The following is a 21,164-nucleotide window of genomic DNA, read 5'->3' on the forward strand; positions in this document are numbered from 1 at the left end:
AAATAAGCTGTTTAGATTTTGTTGTTTTACAAGGTTGGCCTTTTCTGGGTCCCAGATCATGGGCGCACATTTGCAGCTGCTTTTTCTTTTCAGAATAAAAGTGAAAGTGGCTAATTCAAGTATGATCTTTAAAAACATTATTAATTAGCTACCATATTTTTCTTTCTATAACACGCAGATTTTTTCTCCTAAAAAGTAAGGGGAAATGTCTGTGCGTGTTATTGAGCGAATGTGTGGTCCCTGGAGCCGACTGGTGCGAGTGCAGGGGCAAAAATGAGGCAAAAATCAAATCGCGGAGGAGGGAAGCCTGAAGAGAGGAAGCTGCTGCTTTCCTGCATTCTGCCTCAGAGTCTTACTGCCCACCCTCTTCTGTTTCATTGCTGTGTTTCCTCAAACGGAACAAAGAGCAGGGAAATCCCCTCCCCTCCAGGCAAGCAGAGGGGAAAGGAAAGGATCGCGTCCTTCCTTCTAATTCCTCTCTGTGCTCTAATGCTTTCTAGGGACTCACAGGCAGCCGGGAAAGATGCAGGTGGGGGAGAGGGGGCTGGCTTGGGTGGGTGGGTGGAAACTTTTGCCTTCCTTTCCTCCCTCCTGTTAAACCCCTCTCCTGCATTCTTAGCCAGCTGCTTCTCTGCACACCCCTCTCGTGCTCCTTGTCCCTTCTGTGTTTTTCCTTCCCTCCCCACTTAAAACGTGGTTACAAAGCATGGGTCCACATGGATCCTCAGGATCTTTGCATTGGGTCATCCCAAATTCACCATCAGATCACACAGCATGTCCATGGCTACAGCCTGCACCAAAAAAATCACGCACCCACTGTTGCCTGGGGCTGCAATGGTGCAAAAATGTGGTTACAAAGCATGGATCCACAGGGATTCTCAGGATTTTTGCATTGGGTCACCCCAAATTCACCATCAGATCACATGTCTGTGGCCACAGCATGAAGCACAAAAATGATACGTCCACTGTTTCATTCAGAATTCCCCCCCCCCCTGTTTTTCTCCTCTAAAAATGATGTGCGTATTATGATTAGGTGCGTGTTATAGAGCGAAAAATACGGTATTTGGCCCTGAAATGGGCTGTTGTTAGAGATTCAATTTTTAAAGTTTTTGTTGGTGTGTTTTACTTTCTGTCTCAAGTGTTGGGCAGCGACAGTTGGTGTGCCTTGCTCGAGCCTTGCTTCGGAAATCCAAAATCCTTGTTTTAGATGAAGCTACAGCGGCCGTGGATCTTGAAACAGATGACCTCATACAGTCAACAATCCGGACGCAGTTTGAGGGCTGCACAGTCCTAACGATAGCACACCGGTTGAACACAATCATGGACTATACACGGTAAAAGTGGATGAACCATGCGAGTGTCTGTGGAGGAGGGAGTTTGGAAAGGCTCCATTGTGTTAGCTTCTGTGTTGTATACATCTCTCTTTCTCCTTTTTTAAAAAAACAAAACAAAAAACCAACCCATTTGTGTTCTTTCAGCTCTGCTTTACTGAAACCTCTGCTGATGTTTAAAACTGCCATTTTGCTCCTAGTGTACTTCCGGGCTTGCTTTACTTAAACTATTTATGTTGTTTTAAACAGTCACCATTTCCCTCTCAGTGTTCTTCCCTTCCAGCTGTACTTAAATTTCTCCCTTTTTCATTCCTCAGCTGCCTCGTGTGAGAGCATATAGATGGAATTATTATTATTATTATTATTATTATTATTATTATTATTATTATTATTGTTGTTGTTGTTGTTATTATTAATAGTCTATTTATTTATTTATACTCCGTCCCTCTGGCTAAGTTTCCCCAGCCACTCTGGGCAGCTCCCAACAGAATATTAAAAGCACAATAAACCATCAAACATTAAAAACTTCCCTAAACAGGGCTGCCTTCAGATGTCTTCTAAAAGTCAGATACAGTGGTACCTCGGGTTAAGTACTTAATTCATTCCGGAGGTCCGTACTTAACCTGAAACTGTTCTTAACCTGAAGCACCACTTTAGCTAATGGGGCCTCCTGCTGGCCCCGCACCGCTGGAGCAAGAGTTCTGTTCTCATCCTGAAGCAAAGTTCTTAACCTGAGGTACTATTTCTGGGTTAGCGGAGTCTGTAACCTGAAGCGTATGTAACCTGAAACGTATGTAACCCGAGGTACCACTGTAGTTGTTTATTTCCTTGACATCTGATGGGAGGGCGTTCCACAGGGCAGGTGCCACCACCAAGAAGGCCCTCTGCCTGGTTCCCCATAACCTCACTTCTCGTAGTGGATGGGGTGGAGGTGAAAACTGAGGCAAACGGGGCTGCAGAACAGAAGTGGCGGCTTAAGAAATGGGCTGGGGAAGGTGAAAAGTGAGCTCCATAGTTGCATAGGGCGGGGAGCAAAAGCTCTGCAGGGTTAATGTGAGGAGGGGAAACAGCAGGGAAGTCGGTGTGTGGAGTGATCAGGGGCACAGCTCTGCGGAATCAAGCCTGTGGCCCATCTAGTCTGGCATGGTGCCCTCGCATCTGCCAGCCAGATGCCCATGGGAAGCCTGCAAGCGGGACCAGAGGGCTCCCCAGTTGTGATTCCCAACATCTTGCCTCTGATAGTGAAGGGAGAACACAGCCATGGATAGCCTTACCCTCTATGATTTGTACTTGTATTTGAATGGTTATCCCTGTGAGTGGCCAGCGGTGTTGAGTCAGGGATTAGCCTCTGCCCCCTATTTTGCCCTTGGCTCCCATTGACTTCCAGCAGAGAATCAAAACAGACCCTGCACCTCTGAATTCTGACCCACCCCCCTGACTACATTTCTGTTTTGTTTTAGGGTGATTGTCCTTGACAAGGGTGAAATTGCGGAATATGGCTCCCCTGCCAGCCTAATCCAGAAGAGAGGCATTTTCTACAGCATGGCCAAAGACTCTGGCTTGGTTTAACGCCTGGTTCGCGGCTTCTCTCGCTGGGGGTGTAGCTCAGAAGAGGACTGGCGAACCAAACACGGAGGAAGACGGCAGCATCTGCCAAAATCCATTGCCCAAGAAACTCCAGCCAAACAATTCCACTCCTTGCAACGTAATGGAGACACAACAGGCACAAAATCTACTTCTCTCCTCTTCTCTACACTTTCCTGACCTTTTAAAGGGTTAGTTTTCAAGCATAGCAATAGCGATGGACAGGTTGTTTCTTTGAGCCCCAATCCCATCTATTTACCTAGAGCAGGGGTGGCTATATTTTGGCCCTTCGAATGCTGCTGGTCTGAGTCCCCTCTGAACCTGTTGGCCACGACCAAATTGAGTCCTTGGAGGAGGCCTGGCTGAATTTGTGCCTAAAACATTGCTCAGCCATCCTGGTTTTTGTGGCAAGGAGCTCTTGGAGAGACTGGATAATTTCCTTTTGAAAACCCAGCATCTCAATGGGAGAAACCTTTAGGATGGCTAAATAGAGGATGGCTAAATAGAGGATAGGAATAGCACAGTCCAAAACTTTAACACCATGAGCAGAATTGTCACATGCTGGCATGGGGGGAGAGGAGCGAGGGATTTCCCTTCTGTTCTGATAAAACATGCTTATTGCATACATTTATCTAGAGCAATTCTGGCTTGTTTTGAGGATGGAGGGAAAAAATGAAAATGGAAGACCAGGTGGTTTTTGTTCTTGGCCGTAGGAAGATGGGGGTTTGTTTTATTATTCCCAAGAACTTTACCCTATACCTTAAGATACATATATATTTAACCCTGTGGATGAAAGAATCACTCCCAGTTGTAGGCAAAATGCTTTTTTTGTTGTGGTTCCAAAAAGGAAAATTCAGCCTAATCGTTTCTGTCTAAGGTCCTTTCTCCTCTCCCCTGCCCCCCCAGCCGTTGTGTTCTTTTAATTGGAAAGGATCTGCAACAAAAACCCACCATTCTTGTGTTCTCCACAGTCATTTTACCAAAGCGAAGCTGGAAGGAAAATCAAACTTATCAGTGCATCTAAATGCTCACTCCAGGAGCTTGGAACAGCAGACTTTGAATTATGTTGCTGACTTTTTTTTCTTTTTTTAAAAAAGACATGTCTTTTCTTAGAATAAAGTTATTTATTTTTTTTGTAAATACAATTCTCTAAAGTTAAATAGATCGAAATTTACTTTGGTATTTTTGTAATGACTCATGGAAAGAGCTTTCAGTAAAAACCTTTTTGTTTGGAGAACTGTCCTCGTTCTTTGTAAACTTGCAGAAAATAACAGTAGGGTTGCTGTATACAGAGGTGGAAGGTTTTGTCTCCCCAACATGGGAATACTGGACTCACTGTAACTCCTTGGGTGTGTGGTTTAATTTGGGTTTTGCAAGGTGAAATATGTGGGTTTTCTGGACATTTGTAAGTTGCACTTCTGTGTTTACGAATAGGCTTAGGTAACTCTAATAGTTACCTAACTCTAAAGGTAAAGGTAAAGGTACCCCTGCCCGTACGGGCCAGTCTTGACAGACTCTAGGGTTGTGCGCTCATCTCACTCTAGAGGCTGGAAGCCAGCGCTGTCCGCAGACACTTCCGGGTCACGTGGCCAGAGTGAAGAAGCTGCTCCGGCGAACTGGCACCAGCGCAGCACACGGAAACGCCATTTACCTTCCTGCGGTAAAGTGGTACCTATTTATCTACTTGCACTTAAGGGTGCTTTCGAACTGCTAGGTGGGCAGGAGCTGGGACCGAACGACGGGAGCTCACCCCACTGCGGGGATTCGAACCGCCGACCATGCGATCGTCAAGTCCTAGGCGCTGAGGTTTTACCCACAGCGCCACCCGCGTCCCATACCTAACTCTACCTAACTCTAATAATACCTAACTCTAATTAGGTAACTTTAATAATGGTAAGTGGCCATGGGGCTGTAGATTAGATAGCTTTTTCTATGGTCTTCTGACAAAGGTAGCAAAGATAATTTGTTTTGAACCAAAGCTCTGAACTTTTTAGTGTCATGTGAGGAACAGTCCCATGATAGCTGGAACAAACAAACAAAGAAAGCTAGGAAATCCCCTTCTGTGGCAACCCTGAGGTCAAACGTCACATGATTTCAAGAGCATGTGATCAGCATGGGAGATTCTAATCAAAGGGGAAACCCATTCTTAAAAGAGAAGCTGTTGGAAGGGGCCCTAACTCAGCAGGACACACGCTGGTCATCCAAACCTCTTTTTCCCAATTGGGCCTGCATGAAACTTAAGGCCAAGGCTGGAGACACAGAGATGCAAATTGCAGCATCCCAAGTGAAAGGACGCATGAGTGACCGGTTTCATGTGGTGTGGCAAGGAGAATGCTCCTCTGTTACCTCCATTATTCCAGGTTGAAGGCTGCCAGTACCTTTCTGAGCACAATTCAAAGTGTTGGTGCTCACCTTGAAAGCCCTAAACGACCTCGGCCCAGTATCCCTGAAGGAGCATCTCCACCCCCATTGTTCTGCCTGGACACTGAGGTCCAGTTCTGAGGGCCTTCTGGCGGTTCCCTCCCTGCGAGAAGCGAGGTTACAGGGAACCAGGCAGAGGGCCTTCTTGGTGGTGGCACCCTCCTATCAGATGTCAAGGATATAAAAAACTCTGACTTTTAGAAGACATCTGAAGGCAGTCCTGTTCAGGGAAGTTTTTAATGTTTGATGTTTTACTGTATTTTTAATATTTTGTTGGAAGCCGCCAAGAGTGGCTGGGAAAACCCAGCCAGATGGGTGGGGTATAAATAATAAATTATTATTACTGCATTAAGACATGAAAAGGACCATCTGTTCCAGGATCACCCCCCCATCCTTTCCACGCCAGTTCCTCTAGGACACAGGTGGGGAACCTTTTTGGCTCCAGTGATCAGATCTTTATCCTGGTGGCAGCCCAGGTCCAACTTTGACAGGTGGGTGGGGCAGCACACCTGCCAGTCACATGACATCACAATAAAACCACATGTCTGGCAGGTGGGTTGTCCTGCCTGCCAAAATCCCTCCCCCCCCCAAGTGCAAGGTGGAAAAAACCACCTTTCTCCTTATCGACTGATGGGGGGGGGGCCTGCATTTTGCAAGCACCAGCTGCTTGAGGGCAAAGTCCATCTCATAGCAGATATCTGCCCCCCCAAAACAGGGCTGCTTGGCTTCGGCTGTGAGAGATATTGCTGTAGAGCTGCCTTACTTAAGAGGAGATGGGAGAAAAAGTTTGCCACCTGCAGATCTCAAAAGCACACCATTCACCCAATTCTGAAAGCGAAATCTAAAGTAGGAAGAGCGTGCTGGATGAGGAAATCAGTCAGGCATCTGTGAAATGTTTCCACTTCAGGGTGGGTGGGTGGGAGACCTCAGGTCAGAAGTAGCTTTCCAGGCTGATTTTTTGAGGTCTTTTCTGGAAGGCCACGAACCCTCCTCTCTAGATCTGCAATAATGCCAGAACACAATAACAGAAGGCTGCTGGATCAGGCCAATGCCCATCTCCTGCAGCATCCTGTTTTCCCAGCAGCCAAGTGGGAGCCTGCGAAGAGGACTGCAGTGCAACAGCGCTCTCTCCCTTCCTGCAAGTTGCAGCAACTCATCCTCCAAAGCATGCCGCCCCTGCAACACAGCCATCCGAGTTAGGAGCCACTGATGGCTTCATCCTGCACCGAATCAGCATTAACAGCCAATTTACAAGATGCACCTTTTTATTTAGAGGACGAAACCGTTGTTTAATTCAAACTAGATCACGTGTGTATAGCCTATGCAAAATAAAACACACACCAAAAAAACAATGTATTTAAAAATCTCCAGCGGTCTGCTTTCCTTCCAGGCTTAGGTGGGGCAAATCTGGTGTAGATAAACTTGCCCAGATCTGCAGCGGCAGAGCTAAGAGTCTTTTGCAAGCTGCATCCTGCTCGTTAAAAGAGAAATAAAAGCATATATCCAATGCTACTACCCACAATTCCTGCAGGCGAGTCTTCAGCTCTCTACTGCGTTGTACTTTTAGTTCAGAATAGAAGTAGGTTTCAAGTATCTCCATCATTGTTGCATCTGCTTGCGATGAACTCGTTTGGCAGCTGCTCGCCTGGCCTGCAACTTGCCCGTGGGGACGAAAGAAAAGCAGAGGTTTTCTCCTATCGGGTCACTGGGGCAGGAAATTTCCGATAGCTGCCCCAACAGAGAATCCAGCCTCAACATTCACAGCTTTGGTTTATCTAGATCACCTATCTGGACATTATTTTCCCTAAGATTTGCTCTATACTCTATGGATACATCAGAAGCTGGTCCTGTTCTAGCCAAACGTAAAGAGGAGGGAAGGATTTGAGGCACTGAGATCTTTGACTCTTAGCAGAAAGATGATCATTTGGGTCAGAAAGACAAAATTCTAGGCCTGGAACCTATTTCCTCACATTTACTTTGCAGCAGTAATTTAAAAATGCTTCAGAAATCTCGAAGCACTTCTATAAAGCTCCAAATGAATACAAAAAACAGATTTTGGAGCGCCTGGGTAGCAAACAAGGGCACTACCAGGGGGTCTCTGAAGTTGAAGAGGCAAGCTGAGGTTCTGAGGACCCCTGCAAAATAAAATTTAAAAAACCTGGCCACCAACTTGAAATCAGTTGCTACAGAAGCCCTGAAGTGCCTCATTTTGTTAGAAGCTACCTTTAAAAAAACGGGATTTATTTTTTCACAGGGATCTCATCAACATTCCCCAGGGAGAGAGAATTTTGGAACCAAGTGTCTCTTCAGGCTGCATAAAAGGCCTTAGCAATTTACACACACAAACAGAGAGAAATATCATTGAGGTTTCCAATTGCAACGCTTCCTCTTAATGCCAAAATAGGAGGAGAATGGGAGAGAGTGCCAAAGCGCAAAGATGAATTAAGATGCTGCACCAGTTCGACACTTTTCCGTGGACAATGCAGGCATGATTTTTGCAAGAAAGAACATGCACTTGTTGGACGTGAGGCTGGAGAAACATATCCCACTTCTTGGCCAAAGGTTCTTCTTGCACCCAAATCTTCAGAGGCAAAAAAAGGCACAGCGGAAAAAATTATTTCCATGAACTCCAGAAAAGGAAAAAAAGCATATATTTTAAAAAGCGCACGCCTAATGTTGCTCAGAGACGCCTGTAGGTGCCGACAAGAGCGTTGCAGCTGGGACAGTAGTGGTCAACGTCTTGAAGCGAATCCATGCAGAAGGGGATGAGGCAACAGCCGGCTACACACCTGTCGAGAGAAAGCAGGCAGCCTTCAGAACACAGACTCTTGCCCCAGGTACTCTGTGACTGCCGTTTCCGGATAAGATCAGCAACACGGCTACAGGTGCTAACAATACTGAGCAAGGCGTATGGACCTTCCGGCTCGGCTCAAGGCAGTTTCCTAATGCAATACAGCACCATCGCATCTTACTCCTGCTCTGTGGATGGAGCGTCTATGCAAACCTCGGCGCGCATAAGCATCCCTGGTCTTCTGCAGCTGGTGTATCAAAAGGGCCTTATCACTCGCTCACCAAGCAAGGCAGAGAGCTTAAGAATGCAAGAAGAGGTCTGCTGGATCAGGCCACTAGCCCATCTGCCAGTACCTTTCCGAGCATAATTCAAAGTGTCGGTGCTGTCCTTGAAAGCCCTAAACGGCCTCGGCCCAGTATACCTGAAGGAGCGTCTCCACCCCCATCGTTCTGCCTGGACACTGAGGTCCAGTTCTGAGGGCCTTCTGGCGGTTCTCTCCCTGCGAGAAGCAAGGTTACAGGGAACCAGGCAGAGGGCCTTCTCAGTGGTGGCACCCTCCTATCAGATGTCAAGGAAATAAATAACTATCTGACTTTTAGAAGACATCTGAAGGCAACCTTGTTTAGGGAAGTTTTTAATGTTTGATGTTTTACTGTATTTTTAATATTTTGTTGGAAGCTGCCCAGAGTGGCTGGGGAAACCCAGCCAGATGGGCAGGGTATAAATAAATTATTATTATTATTATTATTATTATTATTATTATTATTATTATTATTATTATTTAGTCCAGCATCCTGTTCTTGCAATGGCCAACCAGGTGCCTGCGGGAAACCGGGAAACAGGACTCGCCGTGGTCTCCAGCCACTGTTTGGAAGCACTGATGCCTCCAACTGTGGAGGAAGGGCAAAGCTATCATGGCTGGGAGCCACAGATAGGCTTTTCCTCAATGAATTTGTCTAACCCTCTTAAGTGGTTAGTGTGTCTGACTAGAACCTGGGAGTTCAAATCCCCCCTTGCCCCTGATTCCTGCATTGCAAGGGGTTGGAGCGGATGACTCTTTGGGGACCCCCTTTTTTTATTCATTCTTTTATTTATATTTTATACCTTTACAGTGGTACCTCTGGATGCGAACGGGATCTGTTCTGGAGCCCCGGTCGCATCCTGAAGCGAACATAACCCACGCCTGCGGGTCGTGATTCGCCACTTCCGCGCATGCAGGTGATGTCATTTTGAGCGCATGCGCGAGCGGCGAAACCCGGAAGTAATGCGTTCCGTTACTTCCAGGTCGCTGTGGAGCGCAACCCAAAAATGCTCAACCCAAAGCTACTTCAACCTGAGGTATGACTGTATTTACATTAATTTTTACAAAGTTAATAATCATAAATAAATAAGAATAAAAATGTGCACCCCACCATCGAGACTCTTCCATTGTAACTATCCAACCTCCCAAAATTTCAACACCTCTTGCAATGGCTTTGACCCCTTTCCGTTTTAACAGTACAAATTCTACAAACGCCCTCCATATCTCCTCAAAATCATTTCTCCCTTACCTTAATGGCACGTGTTAATTTATAATTAATAGCTCTATCCCACACCTCTCTATACCATTCTTCCATTTTATATTCTGCTTTCCCCTTCCACTTCCTAGCTACAGTGGTGCCCCGCAAGACGAATGCCTCGCAAGACGGAAAACCCGCTAGACGAAAGGGTTTTCTGTTTTTGAGCTGCTTCGCAAGACGATTTTCCCTATGGGATTGCTTTGTAAGACGAAAACGTCTTGCAAGTGTTCCGATTTTTTTCGCTCCCCCCCCCCCTTTTTCTAAGCCGCTAATAGCCTTTTAGCCGCTAATCCACTAATCCTTTAATAGCCGCTAAGCCTTTAATAGCCGCTAAACCGCTAAGCCACTAATAGGGTTGCTTCGCAAGACGAAAAAACTGCTAGACGAAGAGACTCACGGAACAGATTAATTTCGTCTTGTGAGGTACCACTGTATCATAATTCAGGCAGCTGTCAATAAATTTGTGAGTGAGGCCTTCATAGCCTGCGAACCTTCCATCCCATCGTAAATTGATAACAGTACTACCTCTGGACTCTCGGTCAGCTTTAACCTAGTGATTTCTGTTATCTCCTTGAACACCCTTTGCCAAAAAAACTGTACATATTTACACCCCCACCACATGTGAACTTAATTCCCTGTTTCCTGGCATCCCCTCAAATGGGACCCCTGACAACTCCCAGGATTCTGTGAAACTCACTGGGTGATCCTGAGCGAGTAACTCCCTCTGGGCCTAACCTACTAAACAGGGTTGTTGTGGACATTACATGAGGAGTGGGAGAGCCCACATACGCCACTTGGAGCTCCTTGGAGAAGGTGGTTGATATATGCATAATAATAATGATGATGATGATGATGATGATGGTTGTGAACGTTCCCCCGATGTAATGTGGGAGCAGCCAACCTGCGGCCCTCCAAGAAACTGCAAGGCTCCTATCTCCCATCGGCCACAGCCAGCAAGCCCAATGGTCACAGCTCAGCAGCCCCCGGCTTAATGCATACAAGAGATCAGCATACAAAGGCAGCTGGCAAGGACCTACTTACCCCACCAGGAAGAGGCCGCCACAAGCCAGCCAGGTCAGCGCCCCAGAGGAGTACGAGAGGCGCGTCAAAATTGTTTTTTGACACGCAGGGCAGTTCATCTGGACGGGACGGTCGTGGAAGACCAGCGGTGCCTGGACGTAAACCGCCTGAACGGTAACTGGGGCAGCAGAGGAGGCAAAGAGACAAGGGCGAGAGAGTCACACTCCTTTCCTGCTCAACCTCGGACTCCCTCTTCCTCAACACCCGGGCGAAAGTGCCTTGCAAATTGCCGTCTGGCTCGCCAGAAGCTCAGATCCGCCGGGAGAAAAACCACCCCAATGGGAAACCAAAACGAACCATCTCAAGGAAGATGCAAGAGGCTTCCTCTTCTGTCTAGGCTGCTGGCTTTCAGATGCCAACATGGCTGAATCCCCGAGAAGGGAACAGGGGATGTTGCTGGCCTCAGCTCAGCCTGGGCGACAGTCAGAGACCATGATGGGAGTTGCAGTCCAGCCATGTCTGGAGGGTTATGGGGCTCAGTCTGAGGGTAACATACTGATGCTATAAAGGCCTGTTTGCACTGTGCATTTAAAGCACTACGCTTCTGTCGCTTCAAGGAATCCTATCCCTCCCATGGTGGCAGCCAAGTAGAGAAACAAGAAGAGTTCTTCCTGAGTCTTTTACAGTGGTACCTTGGTACTCAAACGGCTTGGCTCCCAAACAAATCAGCTCCCGGACGCCACAAACTTGGAAGTGTGTGTTCTGGTTTTCAAACATTTTTCAGAAGCCAAATACCCGACGCAACTTCTGCTTGAGTGCAGGAAGCTCCTGCAGCCAATCAGAAGCCGCGCCTTGGTTTTCGGATGGCTTTGGGAGTCGAACGAATTAAGTTAGTGAACCAAGGTACCACTGTATTTAATATTCACAGAGAGAGATGTAGAAATGTCATCTCTCTTAGACAATGGCGTTGCTCCAAGTAAAGTCCCACCCCCTCCGTCTCTCCTATTCTACATCACCCCTGTGCTGGCTGATCTGTGCTTTCTGCCTCTGAGTTTTCTGTTCTCCTATTCTCAATGCCCGCTGGGTCCTGGGAGAGTGAGGGGTCAGGAATGCTCTCCAAAGACACTGAGTCTGTCAGCTGCCTCTCCCCTGATGCTTCTTCTTCCTCCTGCCCCTCTCCCAATATTTCCCAGCTTCTCCCCTCTGCAGCCTCTGAACGATGCCCTTCTGCAAACCACTGTTCTGAATCTATACTGTCCTCCTCAGGAAGGTTCAGGAGGGGAGGGCGGTCTCCACCATTCCTCCTAAGTCCAGTCCTTGATCACTACTTCTTTAAACAGCCACGACTCCCCCCAAGGAATCCTGGGAAGTGTAGTTTGTTGAGGGTGCTGGGAGTTGTTCGGAGGCCCTTGTTCCCCTCATGGAGCTACAGTTCCCAGAGTGCTTTAAACACCAATCCCAATTCCCAGGGAACCGTAGCTCTGTGAGGGGAACAAGGGCCTCTGAACAACTCCCAGCACCCTCAACAAACTACACTTCCCAGGATTCCTTGGGGGGAGTCATGGCTGTTTAAAGAGGTATCGTAGAGCTGTTGATTTAGAGCACTGGTGGGCTCCAGTTCTGCTCAGAGGGTACCGGGGGACCTTATATTTATAGCCTTCAATCTTCCAGACGGAAGGAAAGTGGGGTGTAAGTGGACCAAGATGGTGCAGTCGAAGGCTTACCTGGTTGGGGACCTCCTATGACTCCAGGTTGCATGCCATATGGCGGTGCCTGTTGGCCTTTCATATGTGGTCCAGGCCCCGGGACGGGATAGGGCTGGGGGTACGGAGCAGAATGGATGCCGGTTGTCTCAGTGTAAGGAGGAGGCTGGGCCCCCTGAAAGCCAGGAGCGGATGGATCCATTTTTCTGGGAGACAGAAAACGAAAAGGCATGCATGTTATTATTTCCTCCATATCTCGCCCTTCGTCCCAAAGGATGCAAATGCATCAAAAACACACCTTTTTTTAAAAAAGCATTCTAAACGTAAGCTAGTGTTAAAAGCTTATCTTTCATATATAGATATATTATTAAATAAAATGAAGAGCATAAATAAATGTTTTTACAGATTGAAAGCAGCAGAAAGTATTCGTTCGTTCATTTATTTATTCGTCCATTCTCCACCTTTTCCCCTGATGGGATTCAAGGCAGCATGCAGATAAAACCAAGAATTGCTTAAAAACCAGAATCGCTGCAGAATTGTTGGATATTGATAAAGTTATCACTGATCTGCTTGTTACAAAAAACACCCATTTTCCCATAAATCTTAGGCTGGTTTATATGTATTCTTTTAGCTCAGTCATAGTTACCACGGACCACATTTCCTCAATCCATTCATACAATCACAGATATGCTCCACAAAGGGGGAGCCACCACCCAAAAGGCCCTGTTATGCATCAGCACCAACTAGGCAGCCCCTAGTGGTGACACCACCAGCGAGGTGGGCATAGAATGTAGGTGTTGTGCTTAGTAGCCATTTGTCTTATCTTCCACTGATTGTCTTAACTGAAAGAAGGAACTTCAGAATTAAAGCGAGATATGGATAGAGGAAGAAGGTGGTCTGAAGAACATGTGAGACCTTTGGGTATAGGGCGGTATAGAAATAAAATAAATAAAAATAAAATCAGACAAGCCATGTTGGAGCAGGCCAAAGGCCTACCTGCTGTCACAATGACCAATGGTGCTGTCACAATGGGAAACCTGAAATATGGGAAACCTGCAACCAGGAGCTTAGGCACAACCACAGTCTCCTCAATTGCGAGTCCCAGGAACTGTTCAGAGGCCTCCAGCAAGGCTCTGAATAATCAGAAGGAACAAAGGCAGCAGCATTAATTTTAAGGCCAGCTAAAAATAGTCATGTTCTTAACTGGCTTTTGACATCATTGTTAACGCTGCTGCCTTTGTTAATTCTGATAAACTAAACAGAGCGGTACTTTGTACAGTAGCTCTGCAGAAAAAGCCATAAACAAAAGATTATTATTTTTTTAACCGCTTTCAAAAAGCCTAGAAAGTGGGTGCCAACTTAAAGGAAGAAGACGGACTCGCCGGGTGACCAGTCACAGCCTCCCAGCCTAATCTACCTCACAGGGTTTTTTTGAGGATAAAAGGGGGAAAGGGAGGGGCAGAGAACCACCTTGACCTGCCTGCTGGAAAGGCAATATGTGAATGTACTACTAATCATAGTGAGAAGTATCCCAAAAGGAATAGAAGGGATTTCTCCTGTTCTGACAAGACTCTTAAAAGTGAATGCATTGCTGGCCTACTAGACCCAGGAAAGGGAATCTGTGGCTCTCCAGATGTTGCCCCATCATCTCTGGCTACTGGCCATGCTGACTGGGGCTGATGGGAGTCCAACAACATCTGGAAGGACACAACCAGGGCTAGAAAGTCATACACAGGCACCCCCAAACTCGGCCCTCCAGATGTTCTGAGACTACAGTTCCCATCATCCCTAGCTAACAGAACCAGTGGTCAGGGATGATGGGAACTGTAGTCTCAAAACATCTGGAGGGCTGAGTTTGGGGGTGCCTGGTCGTACGTATAAGCTAATCGCCAAATGCCATCTTAAACCTAGGTTGTGCTCGCCACAACGGAAAACCAGGCACCATGTTTTCCTCCAGTGGTGTTGTTGCTGTTGATTTCATTTCTATATTTTAAAGAAAAAAATCTCAAAGCGCTTTGCAACACATTAAAACATCAAAGGAAACAATCCAGAATAAAACAAATTCAAGCTTCCAGGAAAATGTTTCAGATCCTTCTCTGAGTGAGATTTGGCTTTCCCTATTTGCCTACTTAATTTATAGAGTAGCCTCATAGCAGAAGAACGCTAGGGAGCCAGTGTGGTGTCGGACCAGGACCTGGGAGATCAGGGTTCAAATCCCCACTCGGTCCTGAAGCTGACTGGGTGACCTTGGGCCAGTCACAGCCTCTTAACCTCCCTCACAGGGTTGTTGTAGGAGGGGGGAAAGCCCTGTACTCCTTGGGGAGAAAGGTGGAGTCGAAACGCAATTAACAGCAGACACTCACTCTTGAGAAGAAGAAGAAGAAGACGACTTTGGATTTGATATTCCGCTTTATCACTACCTGAAGGAGTCTCAAAGCGGCTAACATTCTCCTTTCCCTTTCTCCCCCACAACAAACACTCTGTGAGGTGAGTGGGGCTGAGAGACTTCAGAGAAGTGTGACTGGCCCAAGGTCACTCAGCAGCTGCATGTGGAGGAGCGGGGAAGCGAACCCGGTTCACCAGATTACGAGTCCACCACTCTTAACCACTACACCACACTGGCTCTTGAGATGTTGAACTGCCAGCTAGCTGTCCATGGGAGATTCAGAAGCAGAAGCAGCTCCTAGCTGCTTCAACATCCAGTGGTTAACACAGACAAAAATATGACTTTCCACTTCCAACTATTAGCCAACCACAATCTTTGCACGCCCCACATCTTGCATTAAGTCAATCTTTCTCCAGAAAGAAACAAATGGCTACGTAAGCACACTTGCGGCAACGAATTTCCCCATCCAGTTGCGCAAAGCATTGAGCTGTCTTTGGGATCAGCGGGTTCTTTGATTGCTCATCGGTTCCCTGGTATTTTATCTGCAAGTATATCTTACCATCACTACCCAACAGCTACATGTGCAATACTACCCACAAAACCCACGTAGGAAAAATAACAACCCACAAGCTGCAAGATGGAGCAGGTTGGACCCACCAGCCTTCAAGAGATCAGATCACACATGCAGGCCAGAAGACCCCACGGTGCCATAAGCAGAGTGAAAATGTGTTGCAGGAAGAACTGGGAGAGAGAATAAGGATCTCCTTATGGGAAAACCCTGTGCCAGCAGCACCAGTGACTTCTATGGGGCACAAAGCTAGGCAATGCGTATGGAAGTCCTGGGCTACCCAGATGACAAGAACCCGCCCCGCCCCCCGCCTCACTGATGATATAATACAGTGGTACCTCGGGTTAAGTACTTTATTTGTTCCAAAGGTCCGTTCTTTACCTGAAACTGGTCTTAACCTGAAGCACCACTTTAGCTAATGGGGCCTCCTGCTGCTTCCGCGCCGCTGGAGCAAGATTTCTGTTCTCATCCTGAAGCAAAGTTCTTAACCTGAGGTACTATTTCTGGGTTAGCAGAGTCTGTAACCTGAAGTGTATGTAACCCGAGGTACCACTGTACAGGCACGTCCAACAGGTAGATTGTGACCTACCGGGAGATCACTGAACTTCTGTGGTTGAACGCTGGTAGATCAACAACTTTGGCTCCCCTAAAAAACAGGCCTTCCTTGTTCCTAAAAAACAACTTTGACCTGAACCCCAAAAAAGCGGGTCGATCACTGTCAGTTTTTAACTCTGAGTAGATCACACAGTCTCTTGGGAGTTGGCCACCCCTGATATAATACAATCATACCTCGGGTTACAGACACTTCAGGTTGTGCGTTTTCGGGTTGCACACCACGCCGAACCTGGAAGTACCAGAATGGGTTACTTCCAGGTTTCAGTGCTTTGCGCATACGCAGAAGCGCCAAATCACAGCCCGCACATGCGCAGATGCAGTAATGCGGGTTGCGAATACTGCAGGTTGCGAACGTGTCTCCCACGCGGATCACGTTCTCAACTCGAGCATCCACTGTAAATCCACATACAAATGATCTTATAAAGCTGTAATGTTTAACCAGCTGTATTAGTAAACCAAAATGGGTTTCTTCCCACCAACCAAAGGACCCCACAATCAAATGAAGCGGCAGGTTTATTTTTAACCACTGAATCTTTAAAATACAGTGGTACCTCAGGTTACATACGCTTCAGGTGACAGACTCCGCTAACCCAGAAAGAGTGCTTCAAGTTAAGAACTTTGCTTCAGGATGAGAACAGAAATTGTGCTCCAGCGGCGTGGCAGCAGCAGGAGGCCCCATTAGCTAAAGTGGCGCTTCAGGTTAAGAACAGTTTCAGGTTAAGAACGGACCTCTGGAACGAATTCAGGTTAAGAATGGACCTCCGGAACGAATTAAGTACTTAACCCGAGGTACCACTGTACATAAATGTAAAGGGTGCCATTCCCTTCAGAACCACATGTAACCAAATAAACACCCCGTGTTTCTTTATCTGGGAAGCAGGCTCAGTCGTTTCCGGGAGGTGGAACAAAAAGAACAAGTCTCACCGCTTGGCCTGGCAAGCCGCCTGCAGGTGGTTTAAGTCCTCGGCGGTTCCGGCTTCCAAATGTGAAAAGGGGGTTTGCAGAGCACAGCCATGCGGAGCGAGGAATAAATAATGCAGATGGCACCCAGCTGCTTTCAGCAGCCCAAAGTACACAGTATGATAAGAGGATGGAGCTTCCTGTCCAAGCTGCTGTGTTTGCTCAGGGAACAGCTCTATTATCTTTCCAAAGATACTCTTCCACCTACCTGGCCTGCAATGAAGCATAAACTTCCGTGTTGTAGACATTGCATATATATAATTTATACATGCAGGCTGAAAAGGCCTTTTTTTTTTTTTTACAGTACGCATTTAGCATCTCTCTAAGAAATTGCCAGTCTAATCAAGCTGCTTGATGACACAACTGCATTGTACTAAAAAGCATATGTCAGGGATACCAGCCTCACTTCTCTATGTTTTTTTAAAAATTATTTTCTTCCTCCAAACCTTTATTAGGCATTACAGATGTAGACCATCTTAAAACATCCATATGCAACATTTTAAAAAACATATACAAAGAAGCAGCCATATAAGACATATGGTAACAGAAATTGTCAGGGGAGTGTCTTCCCAGCTAAATGGTGCCAATAGGAGATACTATTGACAGAAACTCAGCCACCTCCAGCTTAATATCAGACAGGTGGAATTTGATATCTTCATTGTGCCATGATGCTAAGCTACCCAAAAAGGGGGATAACACGTGTTTACGTAGCTGGTTGTATAGTGGACAATAGAAAAGAATATGTTCTACTGTGTCCGGCACATTCAAATAACTTCCACAATGTCTATCATTTCTAGGGATGTTTAAATATATGCACTTAACAAAAGCTGAGGGAGAAATGTTCAGCTAACATAAATGCCCTGCGTTGGGCTGGAATTACCATACTTTTCCGTATATAAGACGACCCACAATTTTGAACATAATTTTTAAGTAAAAAAACCTAGTCTTATACACGGATACAATCCCCCCCCATTTTCTCAGTTTGGAGTCCCCCAAAATTGGGGGCATCTTATACATGGGGGCGTCTTGTACACGGAAGAATACGTTATTAACTTTGAGACATAAGTCATCCTGTTATTGGTTGTATTAAAACCACAGAACTTGGGGGAGCAGATTTGATTTACAGCTGACTCAATGTTCTGTTTTTCAATATCCCTTATCTAATTTGGATATTGCAATAAATGTATTGCTCACTAGAATTACACAATAATTCCAAGTCAACACCAATAAATTGAATTTTGCTGTGTATGAGTTGGAGCCATCTGGATTTATAGGAGTCCTTAAGTAAGTCAGAAAGCAGACTCAACGGTTGGGAACGGAAATGGCAACGAAGTCAGTATTTTATAGTGCTAGTCCACACTCAATATTCCATCATGTGTATACCTCATTCTGTACACATTGACTCATACTTGATTGAATTTGGGACTCATACTTGATTGAATTTGCCCAAGGACAGGTCTCAAGAAACTTGAGTGTATCTTATCTAAATCACTATTATATAAAGGTAAAGGGACCCCTGACCACTAGGTCCCATCGCGGATGACTCTGGGGTTGCGGCGCTCATCTCGCTTTATTGGCCGAGGGAGCCGGCGTACAGCTTCTAGGTCATGTGGCCAGCATGACTAAGCCGCTTCTGGCGAACCAGAGCAGCACACGGAAACGCTGTTTACCTTCCCGTCAGAGTGGTACCTATTTATCTACTTGCACTTGACGTGCTTTCGAACTGCTAGGTTGGCAGGAGCAGGGACCGAGCAACGGGAGCTCACCCTGTCACGGGGTTTCGAACCGCCGACCTTCCGATCGGCAAGCCCTAGGCTCTGTGGTTTAACCCACAGTGCCACCCACGTCCTCCATCCATATTGGGGTCCTAAAAAGTAGCTGCGACAACACTTTAGCTTGAAAAATCTGAACGGCAGCTGGTATAAACCCATTACATTTCTGAGAATAAAAGTGGGGTACGTTTTGCCTGTTTTATAGCACTTGTGCGATGGTTTGACCAACTGGAGTTGCTCTGGAATAAAAGTCCGAGATAAATCTGCATCTTTACTTGCTGGATTTCTTATCCTCTTACTTTCCATTTCTCTAGTGTCCGGAAATTAGAGAAGACCAGATTTTTTTGTCTTCTCATAATTTAGAGAGAGTCTGTTAATTTCACAGTAAGAAACCAAGGAGCGTAAAAGATGATTCAAACCTATCCTTATCTGTGATAATAAGGTCGTATCATCTGCATACAGTAAAAGTGGGAACGGGTTTTGATTGGTTTTGGGGGCATGTGATTCTATTTTGTGGATGTGCTCTGGAAGATCTGATGGGGGGGAATTAAAGAGAAAAGGGGCAAGAATGCACCCTTGCTTTACACCTTTCATGTTAGGGATATCAAGAGAGGTGACCTTTGATATTGAGTTTAATTTAGCAGATGTTAAAAGGTAACTCTCTAGGTGCCTGCAATTCTTTATTTTTCTCCCATCACCAATTCACTCAGAATACTTTCAAAACTAGCACGGTTAGTAGGGCCCTGGAGTGAAATGGACACCAATGTTAAGAGAAGCAGGATGAACTTCAAAATAAGCTTCTTGGTTTATCAAAAGGATAGCACCAATCCTTTTTTTCTGATGCTTTTGCTCTTATCTTGAAAATATGTCTACCCCCATTCTGCAAATAAAATAAAAAAGATTGATACTACACTACACACTGAAATGTTTAAATGTTTCTTCGGCTGAATCTTCATGCCACACTTGCCATCCTCTCTTGCCACACCCTTTGAGAACCACTGGAATAGGGACCTGGGAGCTCAGCCTCACCTTTCCATCCCAAATTTCAGCCACTGTGGAAAGGGAAGCGGGGATGCGAGCTCTCCTCTCTAACCTTCCTATGGAGTAGAGAAGCTTGATGTGGCTGGGGAGGGCTTTAATCAGCTTGTGTGGGGAGAAGGCTAATAATAAATAATAATAATAATAATAATTTATACCCAGCCCTCCCCGGCCAAAGCCGGGCTCAGGGCGGCTAACACCAATAAAATTACAATAAAAACATAATAGAAAATAAAATAAAATAAAGCAATTTAAAATACAGGTTAAAATGCAATTTAAAATGCAGCCTCATTTTAAAAGTAGCCCATAGGTCAAAACCATAAGGGGAGGGAAACATAAGGGTCAGACTGAGTCCAAACCAAAGGCCAGGTGGAACAGCTTTGTCTTGCAGGCCCTGCGGAAAGATATAAGAGGCAGCAGCGACTGAGCAGCACCCTGAACAGAAAGCTGTTACCTTTCCATCCAGCCAAAGGCACTGCCTTTGCAGATAGGAGCACAGAACTCACCGCGACCAACCCTGCTGTCTCGACATTCCTGCAAGGCAAGAGTGTCTCGCAAGCGAGCTCACCACTCCTCGTCTTAAAAAGCTTGGCGGGACAAGCAGGGGAACTCGTTGGGACGTCCTCGCCACTGCGGAACTCCTTATTCTGCTCCTAATTCCTGAGCCGTGACTCCTGGTCCCTGCTATGCTGCTGCCCAGTCTGCCTAAAGGTCACTTCCTTACTCCTGAGTAAGAGCCTACGGCCAAAACCTAACTTCCTGCCACAATGACAGTTAACTCCTAACTGAGCGGAACCCCCAGCCAATCGGAACTTGCTCTCACCCAGACCAACCGGGCTGAATTTACCTGGTCCAGGCCCTGCCTTGTAATATTGTAAAGTAACAGAAGGGAGAGAAAAAGAGAGACCCTCAGAACCTGTCACCAAGGACCTGGCTCTATGTAGCTTTCCAACCTCACAATAGTGCAAAACTTCAGAGCCGATGGGTGGGGTATAAATAATAAAATTATTATTATTAGTATTATTATTCAGACCTTTACAGTCACAGAAAATTCCTTAACCTCAAAGCATGAGCACAAAATAAACAGCTTTTTTCCCCACACGGAGGAAAGAATAGCTAACTCAAGTGCTTATGAATGCAGATCTAGAGTGCTCTCTGTAAGTCATATATGATCCTCTTTTGCATGCAGAAGGTCCCAGTTCAACCTTGGCAACACCCCCAGTAAAAAGGACATGTCGCCATTAAGAAAAAGATGTGTGGTCTATCCCTGGACCAAGTGACTTTGGTTCTTTCAGTTCTCAGAGTTCTTAACCGAGCTTGAGGTTGTCATATGAGCCAGCCAGATATTTAACTGATCATCCATCACAGCCAGTCCATCATCTGAACAATAAGACTTGAGAGCTGTCCTGCCCAAAC

The 21,164-nt window shown here is 46.2% G+C and overlaps 2 protein-coding genes across 7 annotated transcripts in view; one reads left to right on the top strand and one right to left on the bottom strand.

The window, feature by feature from the left end:
* Nucleotides 1-4,149, top strand: part of LOC310692819 (multidrug resistance-associated protein 1-like) — a 73,271-nt gene extending 69,122 nt beyond the window's left edge. For all 5 annotated transcript variants that reach the window (XM_083474129.1, XM_083474130.1, XM_083474131.1 and 2 more), the window contains 2 exons: nucleotides 1,140-1,334; nucleotides 2,792-4,149. In XM_083474129.1, the coding sequence (XP_083330255.1) occupies nucleotides 1,140-1,334; nucleotides 2,792-2,900 (304 nt within the window). In that variant the 3' untranslated portion in view covers nucleotides 2,901-4,149. The remainder of the gene's footprint in view (nucleotides 1-1,139; nucleotides 1,335-2,791) is intronic.
* A 2,434-nt stretch (nucleotides 4,150-6,583) lies between these two features.
* On the bottom strand, nucleotides 6,584-20,510 carry LITAF (lipopolysaccharide induced TNF factor). Of its 2 annotated transcripts, XM_083474556.1 has the most exons (5): nucleotides 20,255-20,295; nucleotides 16,903-17,151; nucleotides 12,431-12,615; nucleotides 10,728-10,884; nucleotides 6,584-8,125 (listed from the first exon to the last, which is right to left on the bottom strand). In XM_083474556.1, exons 1-5 carry the CDS (start codon nucleotides 20,278-20,280, stop codon nucleotides 8,017-8,019), a joined length of 726 nt encoding a protein of 241 aa, XP_083330682.1. In that variant the 5' UTR covers nucleotides 20,281-20,295; the 3' UTR covers nucleotides 6,584-8,016. The 2 variants fall into 2 exon arrangements, with proteins under 2 accessions (XP_083330682.1, XP_083330683.1); XM_083474557.1 differs by lacking the exon at nucleotides 16,903-17,151 and having other exon boundaries at nucleotides 20,255-20,510.
* Nucleotides 20,511-21,164: the final 654 nt, after the last annotated feature.

Source organism: Podarcis liolepis (assembly GCF_965112155.1).
Source record: "Podarcis liolepis genome assembly, chromosome: 14".
Lineage (NCBI taxonomy): Eukaryota > Metazoa > Chordata > Lepidosauria > Squamata > Lacertidae > Podarcis > Podarcis liolepis.